Source organism: Theropithecus gelada, chromosome 3 (genome assembly GCF_003255815.1).
Source record: "Theropithecus gelada isolate Dixy chromosome 3, Tgel_1.0, whole genome shotgun sequence".
Taxonomy (NCBI): domain Eukaryota; kingdom Metazoa; phylum Chordata; class Mammalia; order Primates; family Cercopithecidae; genus Theropithecus; species Theropithecus gelada.
The window spans coordinates 45,519,730-45,541,599 of NC_037670.1; the positions used below are offsets into that span (position 1 = coordinate 45,519,730).

The 21,870-nt window shown below is 39.4% G+C and overlaps 2 protein-coding genes across 3 annotated transcripts; one reads left to right on the top strand and one right to left on the bottom strand.

Annotated features, from left to right (window-relative positions):
- Positions 1-1,080: 1,080 nt before the first annotated feature.
- Positions 1,081-3,551, bottom strand: LOC112620452 (basic proline-rich protein-like). Its single transcript, XM_025379063.1, has one exon. The coding sequence runs from the start codon at positions 2,988-2,990 to the stop codon at positions 2,421-2,423; it is 570 nt and encodes a 189-aa protein (XP_025234848.1). The 5' UTR covers positions 2,991-3,551; the 3' UTR covers positions 1,081-2,420.
- BTG3 (BTG anti-proliferation factor 3) lies at positions 2,243-21,539 on the top strand. 2 transcript variants are annotated; one of them, XM_025379062.1, is made up of 6 exons: positions 2,293-2,488; positions 6,056-6,238; positions 10,257-10,394; positions 16,400-16,607; positions 19,461-19,468; positions 20,865-21,539. In XM_025379062.1, the coding sequence occupies exons 2-6, from the start codon at positions 6,066-6,068 to the stop codon at positions 20,998-21,000; spliced, it is 663 nt and encodes a 220-aa protein (XP_025234847.1). In that variant the 5' UTR covers positions 2,293-2,488; positions 6,056-6,065; the 3' UTR covers positions 21,001-21,539. The 2 variants fall into 2 exon arrangements, with proteins under 2 accessions (XP_025234846.1, XP_025234847.1); XM_025379061.1 differs by lacking the exon at positions 19,461-19,468 and having other exon boundaries at positions 2,243-2,488; positions 20,858-21,539.
- The last annotated feature ends 331 nt before the right edge of the window (positions 21,540-21,870 follow it).

Consider the following 21,870-nt stretch of genomic DNA (forward strand, 5'->3'; position numbering starts at 1 on the left):
AGAGCAGAGAGAGTGATCATCTCTCTCATGCTTCCACTTATAAGGGCACTAATCCCATTCATGAAGGTTCCACCCTCAGAACCTAAGTATCTCCCAAAGGCCCCACCTCCAAATACCATCACATTGGGGATTTATTCTCCAACATATGAACATTGTGAGGGACACAAACATTTAGTTCATAGCAACTCTCCTCTTCCAGTCCCATAAAGAGGAGGGCTTTGCCCTGCCAGACCAATTCATTTGTGATTTTGTGATTCCAACTCAGAAGGAAAGAGAGCTGGGGCAAAGCATCTGAAGCACACAAGAGTAGATCAAGTTTTGAAAGAGACAAAAACAAATACTGTGTGTGCAAGAGAAGTGGATGAGAGAAAAACTGTTTAAGATACATTGTTTGCTATGTGTCTATTTCACAGTGTTCAGCTGTGAGAAATTTTTTTCTTTTTTTACACAGAGTCTTGCTCTGTCACCCAGGCTGGAGTGCCATGATGTCATCATAGCTCACTGCAGCCTCAATTTCCTGGGCTCAGGTGATCCTCTCACCCCAGTCTCAAGAGTATCTGAGACTACAGCAGCGTGCCACCACATCTGGCTAATTTGTGTATTTTTTGTAGAGATTGGGTTTCATGGTGTTGGCCAGGTTGGTCTTGAACTCCTGGGCTCAAGTGATCCTCTCTCCTTGATCCCCCAAAGTGCTGGGATTACAGGCATGAGCTACAGTGCCCAGCCTGAGAATTTTTTAAAAGTCATTTTGAAATTGGGTTTCAGGTTCTTGCCGGTGTTTTTTGAATATGGTACTGCTCTAAGACTGGAAAATGTGGACCATAGATTTATAAATACTACACAAAATACTAATCCTAAACTATAGAAATTTCTGGACAAATTTTGAGTAATGTGGGTGGTTACCTAGCTATTTTATGAAACTGCAGAATTAAAGGCCTTTATGTGTAAAAATAACCTTATCAGCTTATGATTTTAAAATAAAAACACCTTCACACCTCCTAGAAGACTCCAAGGTGTAAATATCCTCTTTAAATGTACCAGTAAGTAGACTTAGTCCTAGAACAGTGTAATTTTTTTTTCTACAAATAAAGTTTATTGTACTGTTTGGGGGATGGTATATTTATTGCTGCTAAAAAAATTATCATTTTGAATTGCTAATAGGCTATAACAACAAACATCAGTAATAAAAATTTAAAACATTCATACAACTGAGCTGAAAACACGCTCCCAGGCCTAGTGGGCAGTAAGGAATCTGGCCAATGTATGTATAACTTGAACATTCAGTTCTCAAGTAATTTACAGCGTGTTTTAGCCCTCTTTTAAAAATCATAATAAAAAGGTAGGAATATCTTGTATTTCTCCCGCCAGTTGGACGTATGAAAGTGCTTTCCCAAAACTAAGACCATGGTGCTAACTCAATATAAAAGGTTGACAAAGATGTTCCTTCTTTTCTTCAGAAAGTTAATGTTCCCTCTCCATATTTGTATTTGCTCAAAGATGAAGCTTTCCATCTGGGAAGTCCTTGAGTAGAGTGGCTCAGAAATAGAAAGCCTGGACTCTCAAGGCTTCATTCCTTTAGCCAGCATCCTTGGAACCTCTCCTTTGTGCAAAACACAGTGGCCGGTGCCAGGGCAGCACACAAGCGTCCACAGGAGGCAGTCCCTGCTGTGACGGGCCAGGGAAGGGCCCAACTAGGAGTGCCAACAACCGCCTAAAATACGGCAGGGCGGCTGCACGGCGAACGCGCGTGTAATTAACGACAGCAAGAAGGATGAGGATCTGTCCATAAATGCAAAGTCCCCCTTCCCGTCGAGTCCGTGCCCCCATGAAACCCCGGGTCTAGAGAGCTGGGTCTAGCACTCGCCATCCAGCCCTGAGGGTGTCAAGTGCAGCGTGGAGAGACCTGAGGGGGAAACAAAAGGCCGAGACAGCCGAAAGGACCCAGCCCGCGCGACCCCCCGAAGGCGCTGACGCACGTAGGGCGGCCGGGCGGAGGTTCCACAGGCCCTCAGCGCCGCTCTTTGCCGGGGAGGGAAGCCCACGGTGCTACGGACCGCGCCGTCGCGGTCGAGGATCTGCGCCTGGCTCCTGACAGGGCGAGGGTGTGTCGCCTCCGGTGCGGCTAGGCCCGGGGCTCAGGGGCGGCCTCGCGGCGAAGCCCCGCCCCCGGCACCGCCCCTCAGGCGCGCGAGCCGATCCCGCGCGGCGCCAACCCTTTCCCGGGTCATCGCCCCTCCCCTCTTCCGGGCCGCGAGCCCCCTGCGCGCCGCTTTGGGGCTGAGCTCGCTCGTGTGCGCGCTCGCCCGCCCGCCAGTCCTCTCAACGCGCGCTTGGCCGCCCGACGACGCGGGAGCCGCACGCGCCGGACGAGGCTCGCTGCGCTCCCTGTTGCCGAGCGCGGGCCCGTTGAGGCGGAGCCCTCAGTTCCCGGCCAGGACACGGTCTGGGCCGCCGAATCTCCGGCCGGAGAGCGGCGGCGGCAGCGGCGGTGAGGAGACCGGGCCGGGGAAAGGCAGACATGGCGGGGCTGTGGGTATCGGGGGAGGGTGGTCCCGGCGCCCCTGCGGCCACGTCGAAGGCTCGCTGGCGGGCGGCGCACCGGGGACAGGGGAGGGGCAAGGGATGGAACCAGGTTGCATGGGCTCCCGCTCGGGGCCAGAGCAGGGCTGCGGGCCGCGAGGGCGGCCCGCGAGGCTTTCCGCGGGACCCTCGGCGGGCGCCTGAGGAAAAAGACGCCGCCTCAAGGCTCCTGCCACGTTCCACAGCGCGTTATCTTCCGCCTCCGGGTGGGCGACAGCCCCGCCGCTTCCCACCTTCTGCCCACCCCCTTCGCGTCGGTGGGTTTTCTGGAGCCCCGCTTGTTTGCTGGAGAGTCGCGCCTCCGGGAAGCCGGGTCCTCGAACCCAGGGCCGCCCGCCGGGGACCGCGGAGCCGCGGGGCCGGCGGGGCGGGCGCACCCTGGCGAGGATGTTGTCGGGGAGGCTGGGCATTGGGCGCCAGGGCCCTTCCCCTTGAACTTGGGGAAAACCGGGATTGCAGAAGTTGGGCGCAGCTCAAGGCGGTTCTTTCAAGAGTGGGTGGAGATGTGTGATGCCTCCTCACCTACCTCTCTTACAACCCCGGCGGGAGAGCCTAGCAGCAGCTTTCGATGGCTTCGAAAAGTCCAACTCCTGGCCCCTTGGAAAATTAGCTCCCCTCTTCGTGGTTTGGAGCCGGCTTTGTGGCGCCGCCGAGGCCGGGCAGGGGCTCCTCTCCCCCACGGGCCAGTCTTCTCGCGCCCTCCACCTTGGGAACGTCTATCAGGAGAAAAATGTGTTCCTAGAAGCGTTTGCGATTAGCTTTTCGTTACAAGGGAGGGAAAAGCACAAAGTTATAAACTCCTGCGAGGCCGAGCTTCATTCCTTTTGGGTTTTATCCACGCAGCCGTGAGCAGAGGAGCCTTGTGGAACAAAGTAGAACTTGAGGAGCAGCCGCCGCGGTGACGAGGTCCCAGGATGACGTCACCGTGCGATATTTAAAATGGGAGCCTTTTGCTCTGAGTGTGGGTGGAGGACGCCTACTCACTCAAGACGCCTGAGGTCTTCTTGGCCCTGCTTGCCTCTGGTGGTTCTCTCCCTGACTGTAACTCTCCCTCTTTCACCTTTTGGTACTCCTAGAATACTGGTGGGAGTGGGCTTCTTTTTCAGCTGTTCCAGCCATCATTTCTTCAAACGGGGAAAACAAAGTCCAAATGAGTCATCTTGTGTTACAACCAAAAGCAACCACTAAGTGGTTCTTCCCTTCGTCTTTTTTTTATATGAAGCAGAGCAAACAAAAATGCAGAACTCAGATATATGGCACATAGTTGGCAAATGTAATGAATGAGGAGAATGATCTAGTTAAAGATTCAGTAAATTTCTTTAGTGTGGTTCCTTGTTTGCTTTGCTGGAGTGGAGGCTAATGTAGTTCCATCAGCAAAACTTTCTTCCCAACCCGTATGTTAAATTGCCTTGGGGTTTCTTTTCCATCGTATGGTGGTGGAATATAAATATAGCTTTATAAAGTGGAAATGGCTCACATTTTTCAGGAGGAGGCTGCACAGCAGTCGTGGTGAGCTGGGGTTATGGGGTTATGTGTACTTGCACACTCGTGTGTGGACCCATGCCCAGTGCCTGGTAGCTGGCTGTAGAAGGTGAATTTGTCATTCTAGGGTTCTGGAAGGAAGATTTGTGCCTTCCCCTCCAGCATCAGGCTATCTGTGGCTACCAGCACACCTCTCAGATAACTGTGTAGAATTTATTTCACAGTGAGGTTCCTTGTTTGAATTTGCACTTGGAGTAAAGGAGTCACATTCTGAAGAGAGACTTGAGCAGTTTGAGAAAAGAAAGCTAATAATCAGCTTTATTTTTTTTTGAAATGTGGGAACACAAACTACTGCTAGGTTAGTCGTTTTTATGCTAAACATAGCAGAGGCTGCATGTCTTTAATACGTAATTGGCTCCCTAAAAAGGTGATGTTGCTTACTGAATGCAGCATCTTAATAACTCCAGGTTACAGCAGCCAGATGAATGAGCTCACTGAGTAGAGACAGAACATACATCAAAACAATCTTAGGACAAGGGTTTGCCTTTAAGGATAAATCAATGGTAAATCAGATATACCATTTTTAAAGTCCTTTGAGGCAATCCAAAATGTAGCTAAATCTCTGATTATTTTTTTAGTTTGTTTTTCTGTGGGTGACTTGAATTTCCATTTCTTAAATATGTCCTGATAGAGCCACTATTTTCTGTGTCTCTTAACTTCTGGATAAATGTATCTCTCCCTGAAAGAGTACTTACGGAAAGTCAATGCTGAAGTTTTTTATGTATAACACTTTTGAGGTTTAATTTATATACCAGGCAATTCACTCATTTAAAATGTATAGTTCAGTGGTTTTAGTGTATTCACAAAGTTGTACAACCATTACTATAGTGAAATTTAGTATATATTTTTATCACCCCACAAAGTAACTCTGTACTTATTAGCAATGCTCCTTTTCTCGGCATCCCACTTACCCCTAGGCCACTAATCTGTTTTCTGTCTATATAGATTTGCTTATTCTGGATATTTCATATCAATAGAATCGTACAATATGTGGTCATTTGTGACTGACTTCTTTCCCTTAGTTTGATGTATTCAAGGTGCATCCATGTTGTAGCTTATATTAGTACTCATTCCTTTTAATTGCTGAATAATATTCCATTACATGTGTATACCGCAGTGTTTGTCCATTCTTTAGTTTGTAAACATAGTAGATTGTTTTTACTTTTTAGCTATTATGAATACTGCTGTGGGCATTTCTGTATTCAAGGTTCACCCATATTGTAGCTTGTATTAGTACTCATTCCTTTTCATTGCTGAGTAATATTCCATACATGTGTGTACCACAGTATTTGTCCATTCCTTAGTTGGTAGGCATATTGCTTGTTTTCACTTTTTAGTTATTATGAATACTGCTATGGGCATTTCTGTACAAGATTTTGGTGTGGACATGTGTTTTCATTTCTCTTGGGCAAATAGTTAGAAGTAGAATTGACCGCGTCATATGATAACTCTATGTTTAACCTTTTTAGGAACTGCCGAACTTTTCTGTTATAAAACAACTCTACAGTTCTAGATTTTAAAGTAGACTTTTTTTATGTTTTAAAGTTCAAATCATTTCACAGAATTTTAAACTTAGATTATCGCAGCTAAATATTGACACACAGTAAAATCTGTGTTGTAGTATCATTTATTATAGTACTTTTCTTTTACTGATAGATCTGGTTTTATTTTAGCCAACAGGAGTAATGTGCTCTGTTTATGGAACTTCTCCATGAAGCTAAGTTATAAGATTTTTAAGTAGTATTTTATAATAAGGCCTTTATGGCATAAAGATAAGTAGATTGTTCTCTACTCCAGATATAAGCCAAAGAAATACAAGATAAAATTGGAAGGAGGAGAAGGGGAGAGCTGTAAAGGAAGTATATCTTACAGAGCTTCATCTTCCCAGTTTTTTTATTTTGGTTTTTTGAGAAAACATGTTTTATCTTTGCAGGGAAAAAAAAATGAAGAACGAAATTGCTGCCGTTGTCTTCTTTTTCACAAGGCTAGTTCGAAAACATGATAAGTTGAAAAAAGAGGCAGTTGAGAGGTTTGCTGAGAAATTGACCCTAATACTTCAAGAAAAATATAAAAATCACTGGTATCCAGAAAAACCATCGAAAGGACAGGCCTACAGGTAAAGGATTAGATTGGATTAAGCAGAGGCTGATCAACCCCTGAGGTGGGTTCAAGGCCAGATGATTGAAGGGTGTGCAGACCATGTCTACAGGTGTTTCATCTGCAAAATATAGAACTCTGGGGTGTTTGTATGTTTTCTCCTTACTCATTTTAAAACAAGTATTTGTTAGTGGAGTGGTGGAGTCCCATTGCCTGGACACAGGGGGCCAATGCTATGGGGTCATAGGAGTTAGTCTTTTGTGGTTATAGCCTGGCTCGTAATAGTGCATTTCTGTTTATCACATGTACTTAGGGATTTTCACAATTCTAGAGGACCCCTAATAACACATTAATGGGCATGGTAGGAGTTGAAAGAAGTGAATCTTGTATCTAAAAGTAAATTACATGATCTATGCTCTTTGAAAAAAAAGTTTTATGGAAAAAGGAAACTCAGATTATTAAGACACCTGATACGTTGTTAATACAAGAATAATCTCATTTATGTATTTGTGGTAGAAGCCAGTGTAACTATTTTCTAGACGAATGTAACTCACCTGTGATCCACGACTAGTAAATGCTGGCTCTGGGATTTGCTTTTTTGGGGGCTTTTTTGTGTGTGTGTGGTATTGTTTTTGCTCTGTCACCCAGTCTAGAGTGCATTGGTATTAACCAGAGCTCACTGCAGCCTCAAACTCCTGGGCTCAAGCAGTTCTACTGCCTCAGACTCCCAAGTAGCTAGGGTTATAGACATGCGCCAACACACCAGGCTAATTTAAAAAAAAAAAAATTTGTAGAGGTGGGATCTCGCTATGTTACCCAGGTGAGTCTCAAACTCCTGGCCTCACGCGATCTTCTGCCTTTGCCTCCCAGAATGTTAGGATTACAGGCGTGAGTCACCATGCCTGGCCAAAGTTCTGGGATTTGAACTCAGGTCTACATGACCCCATATTTTCATGGGCTTTCTGCACACCGCAGTGCTACCACTGTTTTGGCACTGAGAAGGAAGATAATTCTCACTTGCAGCTGTCTTTTGTACTCTGCTTTATAAGGTACATTTATAGCTTAAAGTAAAGAAGAGCAGACTCCTATAAAACATGCCCTGGCATGCTCACTCTAGTATTTATGTGACTGCTCAGGAACCTCAGCTGAGAATGTTCTGCTAAACTCAGCTGTCAAACACTGTCCCATTTGTGGATGTGGCCACAAGAAATAAAAGTGGAGCAGTGACTATAGTGATAACTACAGAAATTCTCTTTTATTTGTTTATATTGATGTCCCCAAAGTTTCCTACACAAATCAACACTTTGTGCTTTGATGTCAGAAGGACTTCCTTTCTGCCACTGAGCTCTTGAAAGTACAGGACTATTCAAGGAGTCTAGAAAGGAGGCAAACATATTATTTGCTAATTTCTCATGTACTGAAAATCAGGTGAGCTTGTGTTCTATTGCCAATAAGAGAATCAAAATAGAATATTTTCCTTTTCATTTTAAATCCAAAGACATTTCCAGTAAATTGGAAAATGTGAATTAAAATAGAAATGTACATGCTTACACAGGCTCAAGTCATTTTTTATCTTATCACTTGATTCTCTTAATTTTTTTCTGTGTATTTTCATTTCTGATAGAGTGAACAGCTTTTGTAAGTTAGAACTGCTGAGGCTTTTTACTTCGATTTAATTGACATTGGATGAAGGCTTTTTGGAAGTGCCAAGCCACCATACTATTACTGAAAAAGGAGGCACTGTCAAGTAAATACTTAAAGGTCAAGCTGTACAATTTCATTTCCATTAATTCTAAAAACTTGAGAAAAAAACTGAAACAAGATTAAATTGGCATGTGATCAGAAGTATCATTACTGAGTCATTTTAAAGCTGTATTTGAAGTAGAAAACTCTAAAGACTTAATAGTGGGTTGTTACTATTATAAAAATGAATGGAATATAAGATTAACCAAGTTAGTGGAAACTTCAGTCCATAGACTAGGTGGAGACTCTTCAGTCCATAGAGTAGCTGGAGTGTTCTTTCTCTTACAAAATGTTTGTAAGTTGAAATTGTTTTGCTGCGATATAAATAAGATACGTGTGGAGAGCAATTTGGCAATATTATCAAGACCTGTAAAAATAGTCATACCTTTTGAACAATAAGTCTCCCAAGAATCTATTCTAGAAGTATAATTAGAAATGCAGACAAACGTATGAATATGGATGTTTCTTACACTTTGTAATTGCAAAAATTGGAAAGAACTAAACTGTCAACATTAAGTAAATGAGAATATTTTTACGCAACTTTTAAAATTTTGTTTTCGAAGAGTAGTTAATGGGTAAGTACTCAGTATGTAGAGTGAAAAAAACAGTACAAAATATGTAAGGTATGCAGATTTTGTTGAAGCATAGTCTCTGTTTAAGCATCTATATTTATATATAATTTGTAAGCTTAGAGCCTGTTATCACCTTCATTGTAGATATGAAAAACACATCTAAGATATATCTTTTTATCCTTAACCGCTTTTGGTCCCAGAGCACGTGGGATCTTTCGAATTACCCTATATAATATTAGAATCTATACCATAAGACCATGTTTTTAAAAGGACTAAGCAGTATTTTACATACTAGAAAATAATTTTTCTCACTTCTCCTTTGTTATATAGTTAATGGTGATGCTAAGATAGGTACGTATAAACAGAGTTGAGTATTAGGGAAATAACTTGCTCTTTGGAGTCTAGTGGCCTGGATTTGAACCCTAGATCCATCACTTACTAGCTGTATAATTTTGGGGAAGTTACTCAAACTCTCTCTGCCTCCCTTTTTCTTTATGCTGAGGAAAAAAAGTAACTCACAGGATGATCATGAGAATTAAGAGTTAATACATGCAAAGCATTTAGGAAATTGTCCATTGCATAATAAATTTTAAAAAAGCGTTTTTATTAATATTATGTAGAAACACGTATTCCTAGTTATTCTATTGAGAAATTTTCATTTTTTAAATAGAAATTAAAACCAACTAATAACTTAACTTTTACAAAAACTTTAAATAGCACATGTAGTCTTTATATCATTATGTTTTACAGTATAATTACTATTTATCAATTAACTTGTATTTCCGTGTTTTATAGTTTCAGGTCTGAGGAAGAGATACAGTGACTTAACTAAGCTCACCTGAGAAATACTAGGATTAGTGCTGAAATCCAAATTCTCTTGATTGATTCTTGATTGTAGGCAGTAAATACTTTTCCTTCATAGGCCCTATTTCCCTACTTAATCAGAATGCTTATTTAACATTAAACAGAATGCATATTTTTTGTATTTACTCTAAGCCACCTTTAAATATTCCATTAGGTAGGTGTGGTATAATAGGTTAAAAAAAGGTGAGACAGAGGCTTTATTGGTTTAGAAATTTTCCTCACTTAATTTTGACAGCTATTTAAATAAAAGTCCTTGGGTAAATAGAAGTTAAATGAAATAAGCCAATAACATGTTAGGTATTTTAATCATTAGTATGTGATATGAATGAATCTGTGTCCTTCACTTATCCCGTATATAGAACAGTTATAGGTAAAGCAAGGGTGTCATCTTACCACTTTATTATCTGAGATATAAAAGCAAGTTAATGACAGATCAGAACTTGTCATAAGCATTTCCAAATATCATCTGAAACATTAGATGAGGCCTTTTGTTAGAGATTTTTTTGTATAGGAACTTGGCCTATAGAAACTTTCGTCTTCAGAGTTCTTAAATTTCATGCAACTTTCATACTCCTTGCTCATTTAATGTACATGGGTAGTCAAGTCTCTGGGTAGACTGAGGTAGACGCAGTACTAGTGATTTTCTTGGGCTCACATAGGTGCCATCTTTTTTTCAGGCTGCCTCTGTGTCTGTAGTTCACATTTATTATCTGTTTAGGATAGATATGCTCCTAGGTTCTCTACCAGGGTATTTTTTATTACTATTTTATTAGTCACCTTGGCAAATATGAATAGATGTTAACGGCGTTTATGATTAAATTCATTTAAATCCATTAATATAACTCCACTTTGTTGTAGATGTATTCGTGTCAATAAATTTCAGAGAGTTGATCCTGATGTCCTGAAAGCCTGTGAAAACAGCTGCATCTTGTATAGTGACCTGGGCTTGCCAAAGGAGCTCACTCTCTGGGTGGACCCATGTGAGGTGTGCTGTCGGTGAGTTCTCAAGTTTGGATGCTGAACTGATGACCATGCTGGAACTAATTTTATGACATGCTGTCATGTACAACCTGCCTGTGTATCTTTATGGCCAGGAGCTGGTGGTTTAACTCTCTCAGATGTAAATTTTATGAAATACTTTTCTGGAGGTGATGTTGAAGGACTGGTTACATTCCTGCTTTACAGCTGAAAAAAGAAACTGATTAGGCAGGGGTTTTCTAGTAGTGCTTTGCCAGGAAGCTTATTATGGACCAAGAAGTAGACACCTTGATTCCGTGAGGTGTCTATTATCTTTAATTGGTGGTGCACTTGTCTGTTTATCTTCAAATTAAGAAGCTAATTCCAAATAATACTGGGTAACCACTTTTGGTGTGTTTCTGTTTCTGTTTATTCTCCCTCTCTCCTCTTTTCTTTGGAGTGGAGTTTCACTCTTATGGCTCAGGCTGGAGCTCAATGGTGCATTTTCGGCTGTCTGCAACCTCTGCCTGCTGGGTTCAAGCGATTCTCCTGCCTCAGCCCCCCGAGTAGCTGGAATTACAGGTGCCCACCACTGTGTCTGGCTAATTTTTAAAATATTTTTAGTAGAGATGGTGTTTCACTATGTTGGCCAGGCTGGTCTCAAACTCCTGACCTCGTGATCCACCCGCCTCGGCCTCCCAAAGTGTTGGGATTACAGGTGTGAGCCACTGCTCCTGGCCTCCCCTTTTTGGTTATGTAAGTGACTGAGTGATACTTTCGTGGTTTTATTTTCATAATGGAAGTTATTTTTCTCATCTCCTAATGAATAGAGTTGTGAAAGATCAGTGCTAGGTATGAAATATTTTTGAATTCCACTCACTCAAAAGCCATTCTTTGTGGACCGGGCACTCAGTTGTGGGGTTTTCAAAAATGAAAGCAACATTCTGCTTTTAGGTAGTTCAGTTTGAAATTAAGGAGAAGAAAAGTAAGCAAATTACATTGATCTGATTTATGCTATAACAGAAATGTGTACAAAATGCAGTGGTAGGTTGCACAAAGTAGAAAGTTACTGCATCTGGTGAGGAGACTACTGAGTAGGTGATACTTGAGCTGGGAGGTGAAGGATGAGCCATGGTTGACCAGGTGACAAGGTGGGAAGGATGTTCTAAGTAGCAGGAAGAAGATGAACAGAGGCATAGAACTCCTGCAAGAATTTTCCTGTGGCTCTACCTTTAGGATGTTTCTATTTGGTTTTGAGGCACAATTCACCTGACCACCTGCCCTCTTAACTGATTGTAGTAAAGCTGCTTTTTGAAGGAACCCTAACTATGTACTCCCAAGGTGGTCACAGACTGACCTGATTCCAACAACGAAGGTGGAGGTGAAGACATGAGAACTGAATTACATGGTTATTCTTCCATTAACTTTTGTCAGGACCACTGCTTGAGGTTACTACCTGATTTGCCAGTGGTTGGTGTAAGTTTACTGCTTTGGGAAACCAGGTGTAGGTGGTAGAGGTTTGTGATAAACATTCTCCAATACTTCTTTCTCGGGTAAAATAGGGGAGCAAGCCATCTCAGATTTAGGTCTGAGAAAATAAACATTTTTAGATTCTGGGACTAATTAAGGACTTGCTTTAGGCTAGAGTTGGAAAACTTTGGCCATTGAACCTGTGCAAAAGACATCCATTTATAAGAAATAGCTGTCAAAAAGCTACTATATTGAATTGTTTACTTTTTAATTTGACCTGCACTTAGATCCTAGTTGACTCTTATTTAACACATAGTTTTTTAAGTTAGTTGTGTGGTTTCTTAACCCATGAAATATGAGAAGCAGCATTTGAAAGAGGGTTGATCAGTCAGATGCTACCAAAAGATGTCATATGATCTTACACAGAGACAAAAATGAAAAAGCTAAAAAATCAGCACAATTATGTTATCACACAATCAAAAGTTTATGTTCAATATAATGATCCTAAACCATCAGGGAAAAGTTTTTATGTCCAAGGATGTTTAACAAGTTGCATAATTATACAAACATTTTGGACCTATGTATTTAAAATGCTTAAAATAAGTCTCAGTACCTGAACATAAACACTTTAGTTATACAGACATTCTACTTCAGTAGCCATTTCATTACTTGATGATGCCTGGCAGGAAAAAACTACTACTTTGCTTTCATCTTATTAATCGAAGAAAACCTTTGCATTCAGTAGACTTCTATTTTGCCAAACATTGGCTCTGATGTGATTTTTTTCACAGCTAATAGAAATCACCTGTGAATGTCAGGTGTTCATTCAATAACAGAACCCCAAAAAGAAAGACGTATTAGCAGTTGAGTAGAGGTGGTTGATATAAGTTAACAGAGGAAAAAGAGACTTTGAGAAGTGTTTTTTCACCAAAACTGGAAAGACGGATATTTCGAAAATTAAAGCTGATCTAGCAAGTATACAGTTGATCAAATATCTGAGAATCTTTAAAAATAGTAACTCATTGGCATACTAGAGACTAAGATTGTTTAAAAAAATTGAGATGCACTCAACATTCTTCATAGTCTTCACTTACTCTATCTGACAGAATACAATGTTGCAAGAGTACAAAGAATGCCATATAGTTAGAAAGGTTATCACTTAGTGATACAGAATAGAAATAAATCTTGCCTATGATGAGAAGTTCTGAGAGTAGATGCCAACTTCATTATCTACTCAACATATTTTACAACTTTTTTTTTTTTTTTGGTGATTTCTGCAATCCTTTTTTTCCCCCTGCAATACAGAGTGTTAGATACTATTGATTGTTTCAAAATAACTAAATTAGCCTTGATATTTTACCAGTGATCATCGAAAAATGGAAAGTTTAAAAGTTGTCCAGGTGTTACTAATTATCCTAAGGGCTTGACTGCACATTGTAATGTTATAGTAGTATAGTCAGCAGCTTCTCTTACCATGAAGAGAGAGCCCTCATACCAAAATAGTTCAAAGGGAAAAATGCAGAACCAAATTGGGTGTCAAAGAAATCTGAGCTAATAATGCTGATCCTTCAATCATTAGATATTTGCCCTTGGTTGAGGTTTCTATTTCTACAAAGGCAGGAATTTTTCTCAAATTTCTTGCCTTTCCGTTTTTGATTTTTGATTCCATTAATGGGCAAAACTGAAGATAGGCCTAAGCCATTGTTATATTACTGTCATTAACACATGAATTAACCCTTGATTGTCTTGAAATGTGGAGAGGACATGGAGTAAATGTGTATTGCTAAAACCTTATGCTAAGTAAACTTGAAATTAGAGAACACAGATTTTATGTTGTGAGGAGGAACTCAGTTGTTTAGGAATTTTATTTGTTTGTTTTGTTTTAGAGAGAGGGTCTTGCTCTGTTTTCCAGGCTAGAATGTGGTGGCATGATCATAGCTCACTGTAATTGTGAACTCCTGGGCTCAAGCAATCCTCCTGTCTTGACCCCACAAAGTGCTGGGACTACACGTGTAAGCTACCATGTCCAGCTTCTGTTTAGGCATTTTATACTATGAAGAGTCACCAGCCATAGATCAGCCACTATCTAGCCAGCTCCAGCTTCCTCATCCGGCATATAGGAAACTAAGGCCTAGGGAAATTAAGTGACTTGCTTCTGGTGACCAGAGCTAGTTAGTGGCAGAGCCACAATGAGAAATTAGTCTAATGCCCTTTCCACCATCCCGTAGCAACATTTTTTTTTTTTTTTTTTTGAGACGGAGTCTTGCTCTGTTGCCCAGGCTGGAGTGCAGTGGCGCAGTCTCAGCTCACTGCAATCTCCGCCTCCGACATTCAAGCAATTCTCCTGCCTCAGCCTCCCGAGTAGCTGGGATTACAGGCGCATACCACCAGGCCCGGCTAATTTTTTGTATCTTTAGTAGAGATGGGGTTTCACCATGTTGGCCAGGCTGGCCTCGAACTCCTGACCTCATGATCCGCCCACCTTGGCCTCCCAGAGTGCTGGGATTACAGGCCTGAGCCACTGCACCCAGCCCCTGTAGCAACTGTTATGAGGTAAACTGAAAAAGAATAGAAAAGCGAAGTTATGTACTATATTTAAGCAGTATTTATGGTTTCATTTGGCCTATAGGAATGGAAGACAGCATACCTATCTGCAGAAATAGAACTCATCTATCTGTGTGATCTATGAGACTACTTGATTTCCACATAAATTTCCTTTTCTTTTTAAATTGAGAGACAGGTCTCGCCATGTTGCCCAGGCTGGTCTCAAATTCCTGGGCTCAAGTAGTCTGTCCACTTAGGCTTCCTGAAGTGCTGGGATTACAGGCGTAAGCCACTGCACCCAGCCTCATGTACGTTTTCAAAGGCTTTATAGCAGTTTATCATAGATAACCATTCTGATTCAGAAATAATTTGAGACAAGTGCTGTCTTGAAATGAATTAACATCAGCTAACTATTTTTATTGAATCAAAAGCTTGACATTATTTCTTAGAGTTACTTATTTTTATCTTTTTTCGAATTTAGAATCACTTTAATTGCATTTCTAACTTTAATTATGTGTTTTGTAAGAACTACTTAACAATGTCCTTTGTCCTGATGCTAGAAATTGTTTCATAATGTTGACATTGTGCAATCTATTTAAATAGATTTGTGGGTTTCTCCTATGTCCACTGAGTAAAAACTCTTGGTTTTACTTGAGTTTATTACACTGTTTTCCTACATATCAGAATTTTTTTTTTTTTAAGTAACCAGCAGTGTAGGTTACATATTTTGACAACTTAAAAAAAAAAAATCAAAAATCTTGAAAAATGTTTTGGAAGAATAACAAGACTTTTTCGTCTTACTTTAAAAAAAAATTAAGATGAGAGGTGAATAGTTATCCTAGGAGACTCTGAAGTAAGCAATATAATTTAAGTTAAACCTCTATATTCTTCAGCAACAATCTTTTTTCTTTCATCTCAATAATTGCCTCAGTTCTCATTTTTGTAAGTATAAGTATAAGAAACACAGGCCCCCTTTTTTATTTAATTAGGGTTAAAGTCAGTTTTATAGGAAACTTCTAGTTGATCTGTGACTTAAATTGCTAGGATGTATGTTACATTTATAAGTACAACTGGGGCTGGGCGTGGTAGCTCATGCCTGTAATCCCAGCACTTTGGGAGGCTGAGGCAGGTGGATCACCTGAGTCAGGAGTTCAAGACCAGCCTGGCCAACATGACGAAACCTCATCTCTACTAAAAATACAAAAATTAGCAGGGCGTGGTGGTGGGCACCTGTAATCCCAGCTACTCAGGAGGCTGAGGCAGGAGAATCACTTGAACCCAGGAGGTGGAGGTTGCAGTGGGCTGAGATCACGCCCGTTGCACTCCAGCCTGGGCAACAGAGCAAGACCTGTCCCCCCCGCCAAAAAAAAAAAAAAAATTCAGTCAGTGGTGCATGCCTGTAATTCTAGCACTTTGGTTGGCTGAGGTGGGTGTATTTCTTGAGCCTAGGAGTTCGGGACCAGCCTCAGCAACATGGTGAAACCCTATCTCTAAAAATGTATATAAATTAGCTGGGCATGGTGGTACACTCCTATAGTCCCAGCCTCTTGGGAGGTTTGAGGTGAGAGGATCAATCACCTGAGCCCAGGAGGTAGAGGCTGCAGTGAGCTGTGATTGTGCCACTGCACTCCCGCCTGGGCAACAGAGTGAAACCCATCTCAAAAAAATAAAAATACATCAGAATGTTTTATTGTATAACCAGTTTCATTGGTACATACAAAAATGCAATCAAAACAGTGGACTTTTTTTATGTTTTAAACAATGTTTTTTTAGGAATTAGTAGAAAAGAAAGAAAAGGAAAGAAAATGGGGTTACTTTTATGAATACTTAGATAGAACAGAAGTAGAAAACTGGTTTGCTTGCTGGCATTGAGCTGTATTAGGATATTAAATGTGTAGGCTTAAGTTCTGTGATGATTCCTTCTTTGCCTTGGATTGATGGCATGTCCAGTCTCTTTAATTGTTTTTATGGACATTTTTTTCTTTGCTGATGTGACTTCAAGATTTATAAGTTTTTAATTTTATTCTTAGGTATGGAGAGAAAAACAATGCATTCATTGTTGCCAGCTTTGAAAACGAAGATGAGAACAAGGATGAGATCTCCAGGAAAGTTACTAGGGCCCTTGATAAGGTTACCTCTGATTATCATTCAGGATCCTCTTCTTCAGATGAAGAAACAAGTAAGGAAATGGAAGTGAAACCCAATTCGGTGACTGCAGCCGCAAGTCCTGTGTACCAGGTAACCATGAAACAGCTCAGTTTTAAAGGCATGTGCAGGGATTGCCAGGACCTTTCAGGTAGTCCTGCTTGGCATTGCCCAAGGTTTCTGATTTGAGATTCTGGATAATGGTTCTTGCCTTCCCTGATGCTGAGGGAAAGCTGTTTCTCTGGCACGTAAATAGGCATCCTCAGTCATTTTATCAAAGGTCAGCTTCACTATACAATAATTAAGATAAATTTATTTCAGAAAAATTGGCAAAAAGTAGAAAATTCATGATGGTAAAACATTCCTGATATTTTAAAATTTCTTATTCAAAAGTTACCACTTATTTTTTGTAGTATGTAACACTTCGTTTTATACCTCTGGGTTTAACTTACTATCCTCTCCCTTTCCACGATTAAAGAGAAACTTCTCTAAATTTATTATGTTATAATTAATATTTTACTCAAGCCTAAAACATTGTCTCCCATTTTGCTTTCCTAGTTGAAAAGTCATATAGCTAGTGTGCCTACACTTGCAGATCCATTCACTTATTTACTACTTTTATCTGCATACCAAAGAACATTTAATGGACTTTAAAAAATCGTTGACCCAACAGCATTCTTCAACAGGAAAGATATTTTAAAGTAAGAACAATTAAAAGAGATTTTTTGAGTTGAGCCTTATTCTGTACATGTACTTATTATTAGTTTTTAAAGGTACCTATTTTTACTTATTTGCTTTCATTAAATGTAGTGAAACATACAGGTTTATGGTAAGGTTGAGCTGAAAATGAAAATTTAGACCTAATAAGTAAGAAGCAGAATATTGGAGTTTTTAGTATGATAAACTAAACTTTTAAATTCAGCATACATTTACATAATGAACATTATTTCAGTGTAACTTAGTTTTTGGTTTCTCATTTTTTTCTCAGTTGAATTCTTCTTCCTAGACTTGAGGGGAAGATTAGTTCTGAAGATTATCATAATTTAGGGATATATGTATATGTGTATGTATATGTATATATTATAACATGCACCTGGTTTTATGAAACTTCAAACAGTACAAGACAGTATAATAGTAAGAAGTCCTCTTTCTCCCCAGCCACCATTCCTATGCACTTCCACAGAGGCATTCGTTACCAGGTTTTTTTCCCCCCAGTATCCTTCCAGAGAGATTCCCTACATAAATAAATAAACATAGTATTTGTACTTCAGGATCATTTTTAAAATCCTTGCCATAAATATTTGAGACATTTTTTTTCTCTGTGTGATGGATTATATATTGCAAATTACCTATATTGAATTTTCTGGAATTCATCCAAATGTGTGGCAATTTTACCTTAGAATTTTATTTGTTGTTACTCAAGGAAGAATGTAAGTCTTAAATTAAATTGATTGCTGCTAACTTTTTACAAGGAAATTTACCTTTAATTTTTAGGATTTCTTTTAAAATTAAATTGCATTTATTTTCCTCATGTTGAAAGACTATTAGGATAACAGAAAGGTATGGAAATTGAGGTGTCTCTTTCCGTGCTTTTTAAGGAAAACATTTCTACTTGGCATAATACTCATTAGCAAAACATTTTATAATAGAGAAACACTACTACTGTGAGTCCTTGCATGAAAGCTAGTGCAAATGGCCCACTTTCATTTTTTTTCTTTCTAGTATTTTTATCTTGAATCTGGCATTGCCACAAGCTTTAAAAAAGTTTTATCAAGTAAGGACAAAAAAATTTCTAGCTTGGAATTTTTGTTCTCTAGTGTTTTCTAAAAGGCATCCCAAGAGAGGGGTCTCCACAAATTAAGAAATGAAGATTGTGTCAGTTCTTCTGAAATAGATCCGTAGATCCAATTGAGTATCAATGAACACCTTAAAAGGTTTTTTCTAGAAAGTGACAAATTGATTCAAAATTTTTAAAAACAAGGATCAGTTGGAGGGCTCACACTAATTCAGAGGTATTATATATTCATCAAGACAGTGTGGTAATGGTTTAAAAATATACAAATATATTGATGGCACAGGATAGAGTCCAGAAGTAGACCCACATACATACAGTTGGTTTTTTTTTTCCCCTTTTAACAAAAGTGCCAAAGCAATTCAATGGGGAAAGTCTTCAAGAAACAACTGGATGATCTGCATGGGGAAAAAAAAAGAACCTAACTTAGCTGACACCATACACAAAAATACTGATTTGAGATAGATCGTGTACCTAGATGTAAAAGATAAATCTCTGACACTTTTAGAAGAAAACATAGGGAAATACAATCTTTATTTTGTGATAGGCAAAGATTTCTTCTAGAGGGTCACAAAAAGAAAGTAATAAGGGAAAAAAATGGATAAACTGGACTTCATCAAAATTAATCTTTTTGCTTATCAAAGAAACCATTAAGAAAATGGGCAAACCATAGACTAGGACAAAATATCTCATTATATATATCTGCAAAGGACTTATTTCCAGAATATACTTAAAAAAAAAATCGCTCACAGATCACTAGTAAAAGGTAAAAGACTCAATAAAAAATAATGGGCATATCCTGCTGTAATCTCAAAAAAAGGGCAGGGGGAGCAAAAGATGTGAATAAACACTTTACAAAAGGAGTTATGTGAATGGCCTCATTTATCATCAGAGGAACGTAAATTAAATCCATATGAAACACTAGTTCTTCCAGAACTGCTCAATTTAAAAGTCTGACAGCGTGAAATGTTAGCAAGGATGTGAAGCAGCTAGATTCATAAACTTGGTGGCAGTGTAAAATGGTACCACCAGTTCGAAAAACTGGCAATTTTTAACATTAAATGTGTATCTCTTCTGTTACTCAGCAGCTCCACTCGTAGGCATTAAATATTTACCAAAAGAAACAAAAATATGCCTATAAAGCCTTATATTAGAATTTACTGTGCTGTTATTCATTGCAGCATTGTTTTGTTTATTGCGTATCATTGTTTTTTTAATAGTAAGAGACTGAAAGCAGCCTCAATGACCCATTAATAGGAGATCATTTAATTTATAGTCATTGCTGTACTATCTAGCTGTAGAATAATGAGAAAGGTCTTTATGTATTGATCTTTCTGAAATGTATTATTATCAAATGTAAAAGCAGGATACAATCCAGTATACATATATATTTTTAAAATGTGTATAGATGTGGATAGAATATCTCTAAAGATATATTTAAAATAATGTTGTCAGTTGCCCCTGAGAAGGATTAAGATAAAGAAGATAAAGGGTGAGATAAAAAAAGAGGGACTTTCCACAGTTTACCCTTTTGTACCTTTTGAATTTTCTATCATGAATGCAATGCTATACAGAATATAATTTTTTAAAAAAATCCTATACTTAGAAAAGCAGATTAGAGATCAGTGAAATCAGAATTTTAAGAAGATGCAGCATTCTGAGCAGAGAGGTCTAAAACTGCTGGTATGAACACTTTGAATAAATGTGAACCTAATGTGCCCACCTGATTTATGGGATAATCTAAAACTATTATTCCCAAATACTAAACTGGCTACATCAGAATCACCTGGGGAGCTTTATCAAAATACCTGGCCTCTAGTTCTGAGATTTATTTATTGTTCATTAGACCGCTGCTGGGGCATGAACATTTTGTGTTTATCTTTTTTTTTTTTTTAACTTTTATTTTAGGTTTAGGGGTACACATGAAGGTTTGTTACATAGGTAAACATGTCACAGGGATTTGTTGTACATATTATTTCATCCCCAGGTATGCAGCCCAGTACTCAAGTTACCTTTTCTGCTCCTTTTCCTTCTCCTACCCTCCCCTCTCAAATAGACCCCAGTGTCTATTGTTTCCTTCTTTGTGTTCATAAGTTTTATCATTACCTCCCACTTATAAGTGAGAACATGCGGTAGTTGATTTTCTGTTTCTGCATTAGTTTGCTAAGGATAATGGCCTCCAGCTCCAATGTTTTGTGTTTAAAAGCTTCCAAGTGACTCCTGGCTTAGCCAGCTGTGGAAACCACTGGAGTAAAACAAGTATGTCCAAACTTCCATTTGTTCCATGTTTTGGTCTTTTCTGGTTGAAGTTGTTTAGGAAGTACTATGTTTGAGTTTATTCATTACTTTATGCATTCAGAAAACATTGGTCACCTGTTATACATTATACGCCTATTACACGTGAGGTTTTTAACGTATTTAGACCTGACAGTAGGAATGTCACTTAGATGTGCTCTTAGGATTGTGGGTAACTTTGTCTTTAATAAGAAATCTGGAACATAGATGATGAATTTTTCCTTTGTATAAACTTAATGTGTTCTCTTCCTTACAGATTTCAGAACTTATATTTCCACCTCTTCCAATGTGGCATCCTTTGCCCAGAAAAAAGCCAGGAATGTATCGAGGGAATGGCCATCAGAATCACTATCCTCCTCCTGTTCCATTTGGTTATCCAAATCAGGGAAGGAAAAATAAACCATATCGCCCAATTCCAGTGACATGGGTACCTCCTCCTGGAATGCATTGTGACCGGAATCACTGGATTAATCCTCACATGTTAGCACCTCACTAACTTCTTTTTTGATTGTGTTGGTGTCATGTTGAGAAAAAGGTAGAATAAACCTTACTACACATTAAAAGTTAAAAGTTCTTACTAATAGTAGTGAAGTTAGATGGGCCAAACCATCAAACTTATTTTTATAGAAGTTATTGAGAATAATCTTTCTTAAAAAATATATGCACTTTAGATATATTGATATAGTTTGAGAAACTTTATTAAAGTTAGTCAAGTGCCTAAGTTTTTAATATTGGACTTGAGTATTTATATATTGTGCATCAACTCTGTTGGATACGAGAACACTGTAGAAGTGGACGATCTGTTCTAGCACCTTTGAGCATTTACTTTATGGAGTGTATGTAAGTTATTTATACACAAGGAAATCTATTTTATGTCGTTGTTTAAAAGAATTGTGTGAAATCATGTAGTTGCAAATAAAAAATAGTTTGAGGCATGACAACGTGTGTTTCTGTTGTGTCCATAAAAAAGGGAAAAAGAAGGCCGGGCACGGTGGCTCAAACCTGTAATCCCAGCACTTTGGGAGGCCGAGACGGGCGGATCACGAGGTCAGGAGATCGAGACCATCCTGGTTAACACGGTGAAACCCCGTCTCTACTAAAAAATACAAAAAACTAGCCGGCCGGGGTGGCGGACGCCTGTAGTCCCAGCTACTCGGGAGGCGGAGGCAGGAGAATGGCCTGAACCCGGGAGGCGGAGCTTGCAGTGAGCTGAGATCCGGCCACTGCACTCCAGCCTGGGTGACAGTGCGAGACTCCGTCTCAAAAAAA

What these genes read in the sequence shown, in the direction of transcription:
- BTG3 (XM_025379061.1), top strand. Translation starts at nt 6,066, where the DNA reads ATGAAGAACGAAATTGCTGCCGTTGTCTTCTTTTTCACAAGGCTAGTT. An exon ending in CCATGTGAGGTGTGCTGTCG is followed by an intron (nt 10,395 to 16,399) that starts GTGAGTTCTCAA and finishes TTTTATTCTTAG; the next exon opens with GTATGGAGAGAAAAACAATG. An exon ending in CCGCAAGTCCTGTGTACCAG is followed by an intron (nt 16,608 to 20,857) that starts GTAACCATGAAA and finishes TCTTCCTTACAG; the next exon opens with ATTTCAGAACTTATATTTCC.
- LOC112620452 (XM_025379063.1), bottom strand. Translation starts at nt 2,990, where the DNA reads ATGCCCAGCCTCCCCGACAACATCCTCGCCAGGGTGCGCCCGCCCCGC.